The 16,557-nt window shown below is 39.9% G+C and overlaps 1 protein-coding gene across 1 annotated transcript in view; it reads left to right on the top strand.

The window, feature by feature from the left end:
* The window catches only part of RFTN2 (raftlin family member 2), a 65,253-nt gene extending 50,450 nt beyond the window's left edge, over positions 1-14,803 (top strand). The window contains exons 8-9 of the mRNA XM_045868288.3: positions 4,556-4,634; positions 14,472-14,803. Of these exons, the coding sequence (XP_045724244.1) occupies positions 4,556-4,634; positions 14,472-14,744 (352 nt within the window). The 3' untranslated portion in view covers positions 14,745-14,803. The remainder of the gene's footprint in view (positions 1-4,555; positions 4,635-14,471) is intronic.
* The last annotated feature ends 1,754 nt before the right edge of the window (positions 14,804-16,557 follow it).

The raw sequence follows: 16,557 nt of genomic DNA, 5'->3' as shown, positions 1-16,557 counted from the left end.
GTCCTCATTTACAAGGAAAGGACTCAGTACACCAAAAGCACCATCCAAATCCAAGTTACCCTTCTTAGTTTAGTCCATAAGGTCTTCTGTTGTTGGGAAGCCAGTCTTTTTCTTGGTAGTCTGTAGATGCCATAGCAAACCCTGCTCCCTTAAACAACACCCAAATAGAAAGTCTTCTTTTTGTTTTCATATGAAAGGCATAGAAGAAGGTAAGGAAGAGAGAAGGAAACATTCATTGACCATCTGCTATGCTTCAGGATCCATGCTAAGAATTTTACTTCCACCACCTCACTGATATTGTTAGCACCACCTCTGTTTTACAGAAGAGAAACAGGAGGCTCAGAAAGTCTTGGTGACTAGCTCAGCATCACATAGCTAGTAAGTGGCAACACTCGGATGCAAACCCAGTGTTGGTCTGACTCTAAAGCCATACGTGCTGTTTCCCCCACACTCAACTGCCTCTCTAATAAATATGTCACCAACAAACGATGTGTCCGCACATTTCATAGTGTGAAGCTGTAGAGCTGGTCAAAACCCCATTTTCTCTCCCATCTGTGGCCTCACTCCTCTGCTTATACTGTAAATACAGTCCCTGGCTCACTCTCCCCAGATCCTACACTAGTGTCTGCCCACATTAAAAGGTGAGTGTAATACCAAGACAGAGAGCAAAAGGCCCTTGTCCCAGGGACAGCAGCAATGCTGGTGGTCTCTCTTACTTCTTCTAGGTCTACACCTGCCCTCTGGTTTTTGCCTGACCCTAGGTATGAACCAAGAGCTGACTGAGGCTTTATCCTTTCACTCTACTTCAACCGATCTGACCTTTGCCTTATCTCCTTTAGGTTGGATCAGTGCCCCAGGTCCTACATGGACTTTGGCCTCTGGAGTCATGATGCTCTCCTGGTCCTTCTTCTGTACTAATGACCCTCTTTCCCTTCCCCAGTCTGGGCCCTTTTATCCCTTCATGCTGCTCCCCACCATTGCCTGCAGGGAACTTAGCCCCCCCAGGCCTGCCCTGGCTGACCCATCCCTCGTGCTGCCTGTGCCCTCGTGCTAACAGGGGCCCAGGGATTATCTGCTGCCCTCAGGAAGGAAGAACTAATGGATGTTTTCGTATCTTTGCAGACTATTCCCTTGACGAGCTTATCCTTGCAGCTTACACTCTTGACCAACACAGGTTGTGCTCTTTCAGAGCTTATGTGTAAATCTAGCGTTTCTCAAAAGCTGCCTTCATTTCTGTTACATCAAAGCATGATTGCCTATTAATAATAGTCTAAAAGAGAAGTTGAAGATTCTTAAATTCCTTGCAGGAAAATACAAAATTACTCAGTTAACTTTTTGGATGAAAATTGCTGCAGGGAATAGGAGAATAGGTCCTGACCTCTGAGCATCCAGGACATTTGAACTACTCTCCAGTCCTATAATGACACCATCAGTCAAATACTTTCAAAATCTGTGCTGTGAGGCAAACATTCCATCCCAGCTCAGTAAATAGAATTACCTCAGGAGCCACTGGAGACCGTGAGGCACTTGCCCTGCCAAACAGTTGTCCCTCTGTAAGGCTTCAGACCTCTTCCCCTTAGTTCTACCATGCTTAGATTCTCCAGACCAAAAAGGGTTCCATATCTCACGGATGTTCTGAAAATAGCAGGACACATTTTAAATCAGAATGGCCCTGGGGCACCTGGCTGGCTCAGTTGGAAAAGCATGCAACTCTTGATCTCAGAATTGTGAGTTCAAGCCCCACATTGGATATAGAGATTATTTAAATAAATAAACTAAAACAACAACAACAATGTGAAAAAAAATCAGAATGGCCCTCAGAAAATCAGGGACATAGCAGTCTCAGACATATTTCAAATTGAGGCACTTGTTCTAAGGACCTCCCCAAGAGATGGGAAAATGCTGACCTTCCACAGTCCTACCTGGGCTTCTGGAGACTGTCCTAAGATAGTCAGCCTTTGAGAAGGCATCTCTTCATTGACTGTTTTACCCCATTAGGAAAGGTCAAGAAGCCTGCTCTATTTTTTTTTTTTTTAAGATTTTACTTACTTATTTATTTATTTGTCAGAGAGATAGCACAAGCAGGGGGAGCAGCAGAGGGAGAGGGAGAAGCAGGCTCCTGCTGAGCAAGAAGCCTGATGTGGGTCTCGATCCCAGGACCCTGGGATCATGACCTGAGCCAAAGACACTTAACCCACTGAGCCACCCAGGCATCCCAGAGAAGCCTGCTCTAGGTCAAACATCACATCCTTGGGCATTCAGACTTGCCTCAGCATATAATGGGTTGGAAAGAACTCACTCCAGGTCACTCACAATCCCTACCCTGACATTCTCCTGCTTTCTATTCAAGAAGAATAATTCTGCCCTGATTCCTCCTCATCTTTGCATAGTTCTAGGCCTGGTTCCCTCATGGGATTCTCTACCTGAATCACACACTTTGAACATTACCCAAAACCTCCTCTGTATTCTCGGGTACCTTCTCCCTTGACTTTTCTCTCTAGAAGATATTCTAGATTCTAAGACTTTTCCCTCCCACTTAACTCCACCCTACATTTCATTAAACAAATAGAAAAAGTAGAAGGAAATCACATTTGTCGTACACCTTCTAGGGGCAGGCACAGTGGAGGTCTTCATACACATCAACATAATTATCCTTCGCAAGGCCCTGACAGGAAATGAAAGTGAGAGAATTTAAAAACTTTGCTAAAATGGTATCATCAGCTATTATGGTAGAGTAGGGATTTAAACCAGGATCTCCTTGGCTCCAAAGCCACTGCCTTTTCCAGCATATTCTGTACTTCCAAACACAGACCAGCCTATTCTGCACACTGCTAGTCTCTTCCCTGTATGCCTACATCACAACCCATGTCTCCTGATGATTGTTCCCAAAAGTAACAATATACAGTTAACCCTTGAACAACATGAGTTTGAACTGTACGGGTCCACTTACAAGCAGATTTATCTTGATAAATATAGTATAAAACTGTAAATGTATTTTCTCTTCCTTATGATTTTTTTCATAACATTTTCTTTTCTCTAGCTTACTTTATTGTAAGAATACAGTATATGATACATATACAAAATATGTTAGTTAACTGTTTATATATTTGGCAAGGCTACCAGTCAACAACAGGCTATTAGTAGTTAAGTTTTTGGAGAGTTCAAAATATATATGGATTTTTTTTTTTTAAGATTTTATTTTTAAGTAACCTCTACTCCCAACCTGGGGCTCAAACTCACAACCCCAAGATCAAGAGTCACATGCTCTACCTACAAAACCAGTTAGGTGCCCCCTATATGTGGATTTTTGACTGCAGTGGGGAGGGAGTTGATGCCCCTAACCCCCCTGTTGTTCAAGGGTCAACTATACTTCATACCAAGTCTTTTCTTCTAATTAAAGACAAGGTTAAACTAAAATGAGATTAGACTAGAAGCATTCTTTTAAAAATAAAAATAAAAAAGAAGCAGTCTCTTATTACCACTTTGGGGGAAATTTTGCTATTTCTCAAAATTCAACAGTATCAGTAAGTTTGGGATTTTCAAATGGTGCGGGGTTAACATATACCGCTAGGGCCAGAGTTTCAATGTTGCATTTGTTTTCCAGAAAAAGAGCTCAGCATAAAATGCAGCTAATAGTGAGGTTTTGTTTGGGTTTTTTGCATAATAAAAGTCGTAACTGAGCAACATTAGCTACAGACACTCCTCCCCATAAAGCCCTGGAGACTGTGAAAAGCATTTCACAGAAATACAAACCCCAAGTAGTCTTTGGCAAGGGGTAATTTGCCATGATGATAGTTAAATAAGGAGAATACTGAGTAGCTGACTACAAAGAAGCATCTGAAAATAAAACTAGCTGTGGCTCAAGTCCCTCATCTGAAAATGTATATAAAATCTTTCACATGTGACAGCCTAAATTGGTCTCTTCTTCTTATGAGGCAAATTTGACAATGCATACCAAGAAGCTTAAATCATACCCTTTTGACCTAATAATCCTACTCCTGAGACTTTATCTCAAGGAAATAAGTCAAAAGAATAAGGAAGACTATCCATATTTTACAGCAACGTTATTTAAAATTTAGTGGAAAACTGGAAACAACCTAATTTTTCAATAATACAGGAAAGGCTTAATACATTTTAGTATCTTAATTCTTTGAGAGACTGCAGCTATTAAGAATATGATCACAAGTGTACAAACAAGGAAAGGGTGTTTAGTGAAAAGGATAGAACACAGAAATGCAAATATGTAGTGGTTACAGAACTGTGGAAATTCGCATTTTGATAAAGACTAGGAGAGGGCAAAAAAAGATAAAAATACTTACATTAGCACATTGAGATTACATGTTTTAAACAAATTTTCCTTTGGTAATGACTATATTCAGTTTTTAGGCATTTTTTTTTCTTGTTTTTCCAGCTACAACTCATATAGAATCATATTTCATAATTATTTTTGGTTCAGAAGATTATATTACAAAGGATACATGTGGAATATTCTAGCCAAGTGTAAAATTAAGAATTACTAATTTGCCAATACTAACACTATTGTTTTAATTTGCAGTGAAGGGAATTTGGCTACAAAGCAAATTGTGTTCCTTCAGAGACCAGTTATGTGGAATTCAGCTGCTCAAACACCAGAAGTGAGTAAAATTGATGCTTTACTAACTAAATGTTCTTCTGAAGCATTTAATCCTTAAAGTCTCACTGTAATTTTAAATGGTGAATACAGATGAGGAAATGTGGATATGGAAATAGTCTCTAAGCCAACATATAACAACAAAGGAAATATGTCAGTAACCAGGTGACAGGAGACAGTTCTGAAGGGGATCAAAATATGTTACCCAAAATGTGCCACGTGGGCAAAGGATTATTTTGAGCTGAAGGCAATTAAGAAACACAGACATAGGAGTAACTTTCTATCCTCTCCCTTTCTGATAAAAAGCAGGGCATAAATTTCCCTTTTTAAAGGTTAACTGGCTCAGTCGGTAGACTCCTGATCTTGAACTCACTCTGACTCTTGATCTCAGGGTTGTGAGTTCAAGCCTCATGTTGGGTATAGAGATTACTTAAAAAATAAAATCTTTTAAAAAAAAGGTAACATAAATTTCCATTTGTAAAATTGTCCCCCTCTCCTGTACTAGGAGGAGAAGACTCCTACTAATCACCAGAGATGACTTATTGCTAGAGACGGCACTGACTTGAGTCTACATAAACAAACCTTACTAAAATAACCCTTATCTTCCATTAGGTTTGCCACATACGTACCTTTCCACAATTCGCTGCCCACAGAAGCCCAAAGCCCTGTTCCTTTGTCTAGTCACTTTACTGAAATCATGTATAAGCTCCCAGGTCTAACAGCCTCTTTAGGTTTTCACTTTTCCTCTGTGAAGCCCCCATGGACATCCAAAATAAACCTTTTCTCCTGTTAATCTGTCTTTTGTTAGTTTAATTTGCAGGCCTCAGGTACTGAAACAAGAGGGTAGAGGAAAAGTTTTTTGTGAGTGTGCCTAATACTGCAACAGTCATCCAGATGGCCAACACACACATGAAAAGATGCTCAACATCACTCGTCATCAAAAAATGCAAATCAAAGCCACAGTGAGAGATCACCCCACACCAATCACAATGGTTAATATAAAAAAGATAAGAAATAGTATTGGCAAGGATGTGGTGAAAAGGAAATCCTTGTGCACTGTTGGTGGGAATGTTAATTGGTGCAGCCACTGTGAAAAACTGTATGGAGTCTCCTCAAAAAATTAAAAATAGAATTACCATATGATCCAGTAATTGCACTTCTGGGCATTTACCCAAAGAATATGAAAACACTAATTTGAAAAGAGATATGTACCCCTATGTCTATTTCAGCATTATTTACAATAGCCAAGATATGGAAACAGTCCAAGTGTCCATCAACACATGAATGGATAAAGAAGGTGTGGTACACACACACACACACACACACACACACACCATTAATGGAATATTACTCAGCCATAAAAAATGAAGTCTTGCTGTTAGCAACAACATGGATGGAGCTAGAAAGTATAATGCTAAGTGAAATCAGTCAGACAGAGAAAATACAAATACCATATGATTTCACTCATACGTGGAATTTAAGAAACAAAACAGATGAACAAAGAAAAAGACCAAAAAACAAACAAACAAACAAACAAAAAACCCAGACTCTTAAATATGGAGAACAAACTGGTGGTTACCAGAGGGGAGCAGAGGGGAGGTGGGTGGGGAAATGGATAAAATAGGTGAAGGGGATTAAGAATACACTTACTGTGATAAGTAGTAAGTAATGTATAGAATTGTTCAAACACTATTTGTACACCAGAGACTAATATAGCACTGTACATTACTTATACTGCAATTTAAAAATAATAATAAAGAAATAAAAATATTACAGAGATTCCATTTATATGACAGTCTCAAAAAGATAAAACTACAGTGTGGAGAACAGGTCAGTGGTTGGGCAAGGGAAGTGATAACGGGATCTCACGGGAGGTTTTAGGGGAGATAATGGAACTGTTCTGTGTCCTGTTGTGGTTACACAAAACTATACATGGCTGTGGAAATTCATAGAACTATACACTTTTAGTATATAATAATCTAAAAATTAGAAGATTGCTTTATAAATCACATAGACTACATTTTTTTAGGTCTTTGTCCTTCATTAAAGTCTGTCCTTGGTAGAAACTAAAAGAACAGTGGAACAGATCAATGAAACTGGGAGCTGGTTCTTTGAAAGAATTAACAATATCGATAAACCCTTGGCCAGACTTATCAAAAAAAAAAAAGAGAGAGAGAGAGAAAGGACCCAAATAAATAAAATCATGAATGAAAGAGGAGAGACCACAACCAGCACCGAAGAAATACAAACAATTTAAGAACATATGATGAGCAACTATATGCCAACAAATTAGGCAATCTGGAAGAAATGGATGCATTCCTAGAGACATATAAACTACCAAAACTGAAACAGGAAGACATAGAAACCTGAACAGACCCATAACCAGCAAGGAAACTGAAGCAGTAATCAAAAATCTCCCAACAAAAAACAGCAGCCCAGGGCCAGATGGTTTCCCAGGGAAATTCTACCATACATTTAAAGAAGAATTAATACCTATTCTTCTGAAGTGGTTTCAAAAAATGGAAAAGGAAGGAAAACTTCCCAACTCTTTCTTTTTTTTTTTTTTTTAAAGATTTTATTTATTTATTTGACAGAGAGAGACACAGCAAGAGAGGGAACGCAAGCAGGGGGAGTGGGAGAGGGAGAAGCCGGCTTCCCGCTGAGCAGGGAGCCTGATGTGGGGGCTCGATCCCAGGACCCTGGGATCATGACCTGAGCCGAAGGCAGACGCCTAACGACTGAGCCACCCAGGCGCCCCTTCCCAACTCTTTCTTTGAGGCCAGCATGACTTTGATCCCAAAACCAGACAAAGACCTCACCAAAAAGAATTACAGACCAATATCCCTGATGAACATGGATGCAAAAATACTCACCAAGATACTTGCCAATAGGATCCAACAGTACATTAAAAGAACTATTCATCATGACCAAGTGGGATTTATTCCTGGGCTGCAAGGGTGGTTCAACATCCACAAATCAATCAATGTGATACACTACATAAATAAAAGAAAGGACAAGAACCATATGATCCTCTCAATAGATGCAAAAAAAGCATCTGACAAAGTACAACATCCTTTCTTTATTAAAACTCTGCACAGTGTAGGGATAAAGGGAACATACCTCAATATCATAAAAGCCATCTATGAAAAGCCCACAGTGAATATCATTCTCAATGGGGAAAAAATGAGAGCTTTTCCCCTAAGGTCCGGAACGCAACAGGGATGTCCACTATCACAACTGCTGTTCAACATAGAACTAGAAGTCCTGGCCTCAGCAAACAGACAATGAAAAGAAATAAAGGGCATCCAAACTGGTAAAGAAGAAGTCAACTCTCTCTCTTCACAGATGTGGAAAACCCAAAAGACTCCACCCAAAATGGCTAGAACTCATACAGGAATTCAGCAAAGTGGAAGGATATAAAATCAATGCACAAAATTGATTGCATTTCTATATATTAACAATGAGACAGAAGAAAGAGAAATTAAGAAGTTGATCCCATTTACAATTGCACCCAAAACCATAAGATACCTAAGAATAAACCTAACCAAAGAGGCAAAGGATATGCATTAAGAAAACTATAGAGGGACATCTGGGTGACTCAGTCGATTAAGCATCTGCCTTGGACTCAGGTCATGATCCCAAGGTCCTGGGATCAAGTCCCACATCGGGCTCTTTGCTCAGTGAAGAGCCTGCTTCTCCACCTGCCTGCCACTCCCCTTGCTTGTGCTCTCTCTCTCTCTCTGACAAATAAAAAAATTAAACCTTTAAAGAAAGAAAGAAGGGAAACTATAGAACACTCATGAAAGAAATTGAGGAAGACACAAAGAACTGGAAAAACATTCCATGCTAACAGATTGGAAGAGAAATTATTGTTGAAATGTCTATGCTACTTAGAGCAATCTATACATTCAAAGCAATGCCTATCAAAATACCATCAACATTTTCCACAGAACTGGAACAACAATCCTAAAATTTGTATGGAACCAGAAAAGACCCTGAATAGCAAAAGGAATGTTGAAAAAGAAAACCAAAACTGGTAGCATCACAATTCTAGACTTCAACCTCTATTACAAAGCTGTCATCATCAAGACAGTATGGTACTGGCACAAAAACAGACACACAGATTAATGGAACAGAACAGAGAAGCCAGAAATGGACCCTCAACTCCATGGTCAACTAATCTTCCACAAAGCAAGAAAAAATATCCAATGGAAAAAAGACAATCTCTTCAACAAATGGTGTTGGGAAAATTGGACAGCCACATGCAGAAGAATGAAACTGGACCATTTCCTTACACTACACACAAAGACTCAAAATGGATGAAAGACTTAAATGTGAGATAGGAATCCATCAAAATCCCGGAGGAGAACACAGGCAGCAATGCTTGTGTTCCCTCTCTCGCTGTGTCTCTCTCTCTCTGTCAAAATAAGTAAATAAAATCTTTTTAAAAAAGGTATTTAGTTTCAACTAACTCAGAGTAGAGTTTCCATTCAGTGGTGTTTCTAGGAGTAGAAAACAGAACATGAAAAGGATTCCAGGGGATGGGGTGCATGTGTGTGCACGTGCACACAAGTGCTCACGTGTGCACGGACCCCCACACGCACGTGCATCCAGTGTCTGCCACACTCTCCAAGCCTCCGTACCCTCATCTATAAAATGTGGACAATGTAAGTACTTACCACAGGGTTGTGAGGAGGATTCAGTTAGAATACATGTAGAGGGCTTAGCACAATGCCTGGTCATATGAAATGTTGCTTTTGTTTTCAATAGGAACATTTTTCTTTCAATACTAGATGATTAAACACTACAATAACTCTATGGAGAAATTGAAGAAGAATCTAGAAATTCCTAATGACCCTCCATTTTCTCCAGCTAAAAATTACCTTCAGCTAGTATGCAGGAATGTAGTATATTAGTTTTTGATTATCCAAAAAACATATATGTATGTATATATATACACATACATATATATATGAAATATGGCAAAATATTAACAAGTTTAGAATTAGGTAATGAGTATATGGTGTTTGTTGTACTATCCTTTAAACTTTCTGTCTACTTGAAATTTTTCATAATTAGAAAGTTGGGGAGGTCGCCTGGGTGGCTCAGTTGGTTAAGTGACTGCCTGTGGCTCAGGTCATGATCCTGGAGTCCTGGGATCGAGTCCCGCATCGGGCTCCCTGCTCGGCGGGGAGTCTGCTTCTCCCTCTGACCCTCCCCTCCTCATGCTCTCTCTCTCTCATTCTCTCTCTCTCTCTCAAATAAATAAATAAAATCTTTAAAAAAAAAAAAAGAAAGAAAGTTGGGGAAAATTAAGCTAAAAAGCATTAGTCATCAACAACTTTTTATTAGTTATTAATTAGTAACTAATTAATTACTAAAATGCTATACCAAAAAGGCCCATAAGGAATGGTTTAAAAACAACAGACGGGTCTCTCTCTCGTAATAGTCTACAGATGGGCAGGGCCCTCTAGGGTGGGGCAAGGCTCTGCTTCATGACTGGTTAGCTCTGCTGCCCTCAACCTTTGGCTTCTGCCTCTGGACCCAGGACTGTTGTCACAGTTGTTGCCATGTCCAGCCAGCAAGAGGCAGGAAAGAGGAATTCCAGGCATGCTCCGAAGGCACTGACCCCTAAGTCACATATTTCTTCTCTTATCCCATTGACTTGAACTTATTTATGCCACCACAAGTGTCTGCAAGGGAGGCTGGGATATGCCACCTGGGCAACCACGTGCTGGTGCACATGGCCAGCTAAAAGTTGCAAGGCATTGGCAGAGAGGAGTTCTGTTACTGAAAGAAAGATGGAGAGAATAGGGAGGCAGGAGTTTAATGTTAATGGTTCCAATTTTAATTTATTTTTCTTCTTTAGAGCAGTTTTACATTCAAATAATATTCTTGTCCTTAAAATGTATCTCAAAATGAATGATTTCAGGAGGTAAAGGCTTCTTGGGCACATCTGTTGAATCATTTCTCTAACACAAACCAAGAAGTGAAGAGGCAGCAGCCAGAAAAATATTCTAAATTAGATCTTTTCCAAAGTAGCTATAATAAAATCATACGAACACTAAGAAATATTTAATGTACACATTAACTTCTTTCTTTACCTTACAGTGAGACAATTATTAAACTTTGTTCTTACTTTTTCAGTCATTTGAAGTTGATTTGAAATTATTTGAAAATCATAAGGGTCATTCTTTACTCATTAACTGTTAGTATCCTCGACTGAAGTCCATGTGAAATCCAATCAGGTGCTAGTGTAAGCAGAGGATGTCGAGTATCTCAAAGAGCATTAAGTAAAAATCAAGATAAAAGCATTTTGCTTTTATATTTAATGAGGTTCTTCATCTAGAGAATGCTTTCCACTCAAAGCAAATGGGCTTTTTCCTGGTGTGAGCAGAAGGGGAAGAGTGGTCCCTGCTGCCGCAGGGCAAGGTTCAGGCTGGCGATCAGCTCTCTTCTAGGCCACCCATGTTATTACCTACTGATGTCCCTCCCTGGAAGTGTAAGGGACAGAAACCCTGCTCAGACAGCCTATGTATGTAAGGGAATTTATTGGCTTCTAGGTGGGAAGGATACTGGCATAGCTTTTAACATAAAAAAAGAGCTACAAGAACCCTCAGGTACTGACACCGGAGTTTCCAGGATGTTCTCTTTCATCTGTTTGCTTCAGCTTCTATGTGCATATGTGCAGAGGGCTTCTAATAAGGGGGGGGTGTGGCCACCTCATCAAAAAGAGCTTCGTAGGGGGGCGCCTGGGTGGCTCAGTCGTTAAGCATCTGCCTTCGGCTCAGGTCATGATCCCAGGGTCCTGGAATCAAGCCCTGCATCAGGCTCCCCACTCCACGGAGGGCCTGCTTCTCCCTTTCCCACTCCCCCCTGCTTGTGTTCCTGCTCTCGCTATCTCTCTCTCTGTCAAATAAATAAATAAAATCTTTAAAAAAAATTTTTTTTTAAAGAGCTTCTTAGGGTGCCTGGGTGGCTGGCTCAGTCAGTTAAGCATCCAACTCCTGATTTCGGCTCAGGTCATGATTTCAGGGTTCTGAGATTGAGTTCCGCACTGGGCTCAGTGCTGGGCGTGGAGCTTGCTTAAGATTTTAACAGCGGTATCTCTACAAGATAGGATTGTGGGTGGGTTTTGCTTTTTATCTTTGCCAGATTTTCTACACTGAACATGTATTATTTTTGTAACTGAAGGAAAATTGTATTTGGGAAACACACAAATCTTTGATCTTAAGTCTACTCATATTTTTGCAGCTGTGGGTAATATAGTGTGCAAAGAATGAGATAAGATACTTGGGATCCAGTTTGAGACCAGCTGTTCCCTGACCTTGGACAAATCCTGTCTTCCTTCTGGGCCTGGGTCCTACCTCTGTCGGATGAGGGTTTATAGTAGATGATCTCTCAGGACTGGTCGGGCTTCAGACTCCTACATTCTAAGTTATGAGAATATTGCAATTTGAACTGTTGGAAAAGCTATTAATTAAAGTGGAGTAGAGTGGGGGAGGCAATAGCATTGCTGAAGATGTATTAAGAGTCATATGGTAAAAAAGAAAATAAAAGTGTTTGTTCTGAAATCTTTTTTAGACTTACCTACCATGCTAGGTATTCTGTCATCTTCTAATATTTGAAATTTACATTTGGTGGCTGCTCACTTATTAAAACTTATCTAAAAGTAAATTACTATGAATATCATATCATTCTAACACCCATATTTTATTAAGAAAATTCTCATTGAGTATATGAGAGTTGGCCTCTCTCTATTGGCTGGCATACAATAAGGAATTTATTACAATATTTACATTTGACCCTGTTGCTGATGAGGAAGGAAAGATCCAGGCACCCAAGTGCTCCCAGGCATCCCTGCCTTCCTATTTCTCTAAGTCAACATTGAGAGGTCATCCAAGAGTAAATGCATTCTTTATGCATGTGGGAAAGGGAGCCAGCAGTCAGGCTTAAGAAAGGAGCCCAGCCTGGCAGTACTCACCAGCCCTTCCTGCAGCCACAGGGCCATATCCTCACTGACCAGGGTCCCAGTGCCAGGGAGAATATGCCATTCTCAAATCCAGCACCCAAAGAATAAAGCTGTCAGGTTCCACTGCTTGTATTAAATTCAATACTTCTGGTGAATGAGAATCAAAAAGAAAAGGATTTGAGGGGCACCTGGGTGGCTCAGATGGTTGAGCGTCTGCCTTCGGCTCAGGTCATGATCTCCAGGTCCTGGGATCAAGTCCCATGGCTAGCTCCCAGCTCAGCGGGAAGCCTACTTCTCCCTCTCCCTCTGCCTCTCTCCCTGCTTATGCTCTCTCTCTCTCTATCTCTGTGTCTCAAGTGAATAAATAAAATCTTTAAAAAAAAAAAAGAAAAGAAACGGATTTGAGATCTGATATTTGCATCCGGTGAATACAAAGGGGCCAATGGAATTGTCACCACCATAGCTATGTCTGATTTGGGACCACGAAGGCTCTTATTGAGGCAGGACCCACTTGTTCGCTTAAACTTCCCCAAGGACTCCAGTAACTCAGCGAAAAAGAAAGAACTGCCAACACATGCCTTTCTATGCAGCATGCTGAGGGCTGCTTCTTCCTATACAAGCAACGTCATAAACGGTGGTTAGATTCCATGGTAGCATATTAAATCTAATTTAATAAAGTTTTTGTATGCTTTGTATATTTGCCATGAAAACCAGTAGAAAATACTTTTGTATTTTATACACTACAGTTCAACAAACCTATGGGTTAACAAACTTTTATCAGACCAGCCTGGGCATCTGACTTCTACACTTTTTTTTTTCTAAGTTTTATAATTGTAGCTCTTGCATTTAGGAAAATATAATCCTAGTTCCTAACTACCAATATAAGTGAACTTCCAAGAAATAAACTCTCTGTAAATTGGGAAATTACTGTGCTTTTTTATCTTTTTAAATTTTATCTTTATCTTTGTTTATCCTTGTTCAGATTTTTGTACCTAAGAGTATGTGAGCATATTCTAATATGTCACATTATCAGTATTAAAGATGCCCTTGTAGGGAAATCTCATCAGGAATCCGAACATCCACCTGTTGAGTTGCTACAATTTTCTCCCTGAGATTTCCTTGCATTGACTTATATGCCTTATTTTGACTTGTTACCTTGGCAAAGACCATGTCCTCTTCACTCTGAGCTGCACCAAGGACATTGTCAGCCCTCAGTAAATATTTCACAGCAAAAACACCCACAGTTTATGAAACAGTCTGCAGAACGAGCTGCTCCAGTTGCTGAGCATTCCCCCTGGGTCAGGCAGAAGCGGTTTGTAGCAGGACAAGGAGAGTGGCCTGCCTGACCCAGGAGGACCCTCCAGCCATTCCCTCAATATAAACGCAGTCAGAATTGTGACTCCTCTGTGCAGTCTATTTCTACGTGAAATGGGTGTGAGGTGGCCAGTGAAGCACGTTTTCTGCTGTATGGATCCCACCTAACACCAAGAAGAAAAATGGAACCTTTAATGTATTTCTACTCTACTTTGTTCCCCAAAGCATGATCTCAACAGGTTTCTCTCCCCAGAGATATCATTGAGGGCCCAGACATGTATACAACCAACCTGTCAATGAGGAAAAGGATGTGCCAAGAAGCTACTAAGAGTTGTGAAACAGAGAGGAGCTCATTCTTACCGGGAGGGGCGGGGGTGGGGGGTGGGGGAAGAAGGGAATGTGAAGAGTGGCTCTGAGCTGGTCCTTGAAGGCTTTTAGGATTTTGAAGAGAAGCAGGGAAAGGACATTTCGGGCTGAGTACAGTCTGTGCTAGATCAGAAGGACAGGAAAGCACCCATCTTTTTAACTCCTGGTTGCCAATCTCTTTTGTTTCAGAGGAAAGCTAGCCGGCATATAAAAGCTGAGGACAGGAACAAAGTCACCAGCAGGAGCATTGGACTGGACACGGCCACATCACCACCAGCAGAGAGCAGAAACCTGGCTGAGGAGCGCCTCCTCTCTCCTTCGAGAGAATGTTGGACGAAGGACAGGAGGCCACCGCAGTACAGCAGCTTCTCTGGGTTCAGCAGCAGTGACAGTGTCCTACGGGAATTAGACGACGGACAGTTTGACCAGGAAGACGGAGTGACTCAAGTCACTTGTATGTGAGCAATGAAGTCAAGCAACAGAAGGCCCTGTAAATAATTATTAAAATAATTGCCAACTGATTTTATTGTATTACTTTATCTGCATTTACGTAATATTTTGAATTTTTCCAGACTCTGGCTTTCCTCTAATCTGCATAAACTTGGGCTCAACCTCCCAGACAAGGAAGAATAACCAACATATTTGTAAATTTAGAATCATGTTTACACTTCTCTCAACTAAAACATCTGCTTAAACAGATGTTTCATTAGGTTATTAACCAATAATCTACTTCAGTTTCTCATGAATGTACAGGATGTACTTTTCTTTCAGTTCCTGATGAGAAGACTAAATATATCAACCAATATTTTGCCTAATTAGGAAGTTCTCAGGAAGTCAGAATCTTAGTTAAGGTAAAAAGCAATCTCTATCTCCCTCTAAATCCCCCTCTTTCATATACATGTAAAGGGCAAATTAATGAAATACCTATTTCCTGAATATAACAATTCAAATTTTGTCTTTTTAACGATGACATGTATATACAAAGCCAACTCCTGTTTGTTAAAATATTCTTCAAAAACATCCTTTTTGTATGTCTTTGCTTTTAAAGAAAGGGTCACCATGTTACCAACCCCGTACTGATTTCATTGAGCTTAAACTTTATTGCTTCTAATAGCCCAAAAATAGAGCAAAGCAGCATCCCTTAAAATTCAACATGAAAAGAACCCACAATCTCAACATTTAAAAACCTTAGTAGAATGAAAGAATTTTCTTCACCTTAAATTGCAAGAATAGAAAGGTACTCATAGCTCCATGTGTATGGAGACCCATGTGTTCCATCTCTGCTTTTCTTGCTCTGCTAATAGGGATGGCTCTGCCTTGCCCAGCCTTTAATAGGTAAAGATTAAAATTCTACATAATAGAGGATTTTCATCTATCTATGAAAGGCTTACTTTGAAATTTGGGAATCTTCAAGTGAAATACAACTGACTTCGCTATTGATGAATTCAGCCTATTATCGATTTTTATTAGCATTGGTGTTGACATTATCATTTGAATAATAAAATGTCATTTGTTATTGGGCTATTGTTTTTTTTTAACACAAATGCTCATAATATGTTTTGTACATATGACAGATAATGTATTACATGTTATCAAATATATAGTGTGACTAAACCAGGAAAATCTCCATGAATTGTTGATAAGATCAACATGGAATTATTTCACTTCTACCATGCAGAAGCATTACCTTTATAAGTACAAAGGAACTGAAGAATATTTTGTTTAGTATTATTCCATGGAAATAGCTATCAGCAATATCTGCAGAAATGTTTTTTTGTTTTGATTTTCAGATGAACCTGAGTCCCATATTCAAGGGTTGGTGAGTTTTGGGTAGAAACAAGCATTACTTCTGGAGCCCACAAAATGCCACAAGTTATGAAACACAGGGAATGTTCTCAGAAAGGTCAGTGATCCCAATGCCAAGATCTACAAGAGACTCCTGTGTAATTTTGTCAGTATACAAAGGGATTTGAAGTATTAAAAACTGAGATAGAAATTTCTATTTCTAATTTAAAGGAAAACTCAGGAATATATTAAGCACTTAATTTTTTTAATTTGTGTTAAGCATCTTTTTTTTACAGTTTGCTTTTAATCTAAGTGTTATTTCTTCTTGTTAAAAAAAAAATTATGGGCGCCTGGGTGGCTCAGTTGGTTAAGTGACTGCCTTCGGCTCAGGTCATGATCCTGGAGTCCCTGGATCGAGTCCCGCATCAGGCTCCCTGCTCAGCAGGGAGTCTGCTTCTCCCTCTGACCCTAACCCATCTCATGTGCTCTC

The sequence above is a fragment of the Mirounga angustirostris genome, unplaced genomic scaffold (assembly GCF_029215605.1).
Source record: "Mirounga angustirostris isolate CCGP_5_RB_7025 unplaced genomic scaffold, mMirAng1.0.hap1 SCAF_3, whole genome shotgun sequence".
Classification (NCBI taxonomy): domain Eukaryota; kingdom Metazoa; phylum Chordata; class Mammalia; order Carnivora; family Phocidae; genus Mirounga; species Mirounga angustirostris.
The sequence above is the reverse complement of the archived record's forward strand: the minus strand, read 5'-3'. Positions and strand labels throughout refer to the sequence as shown.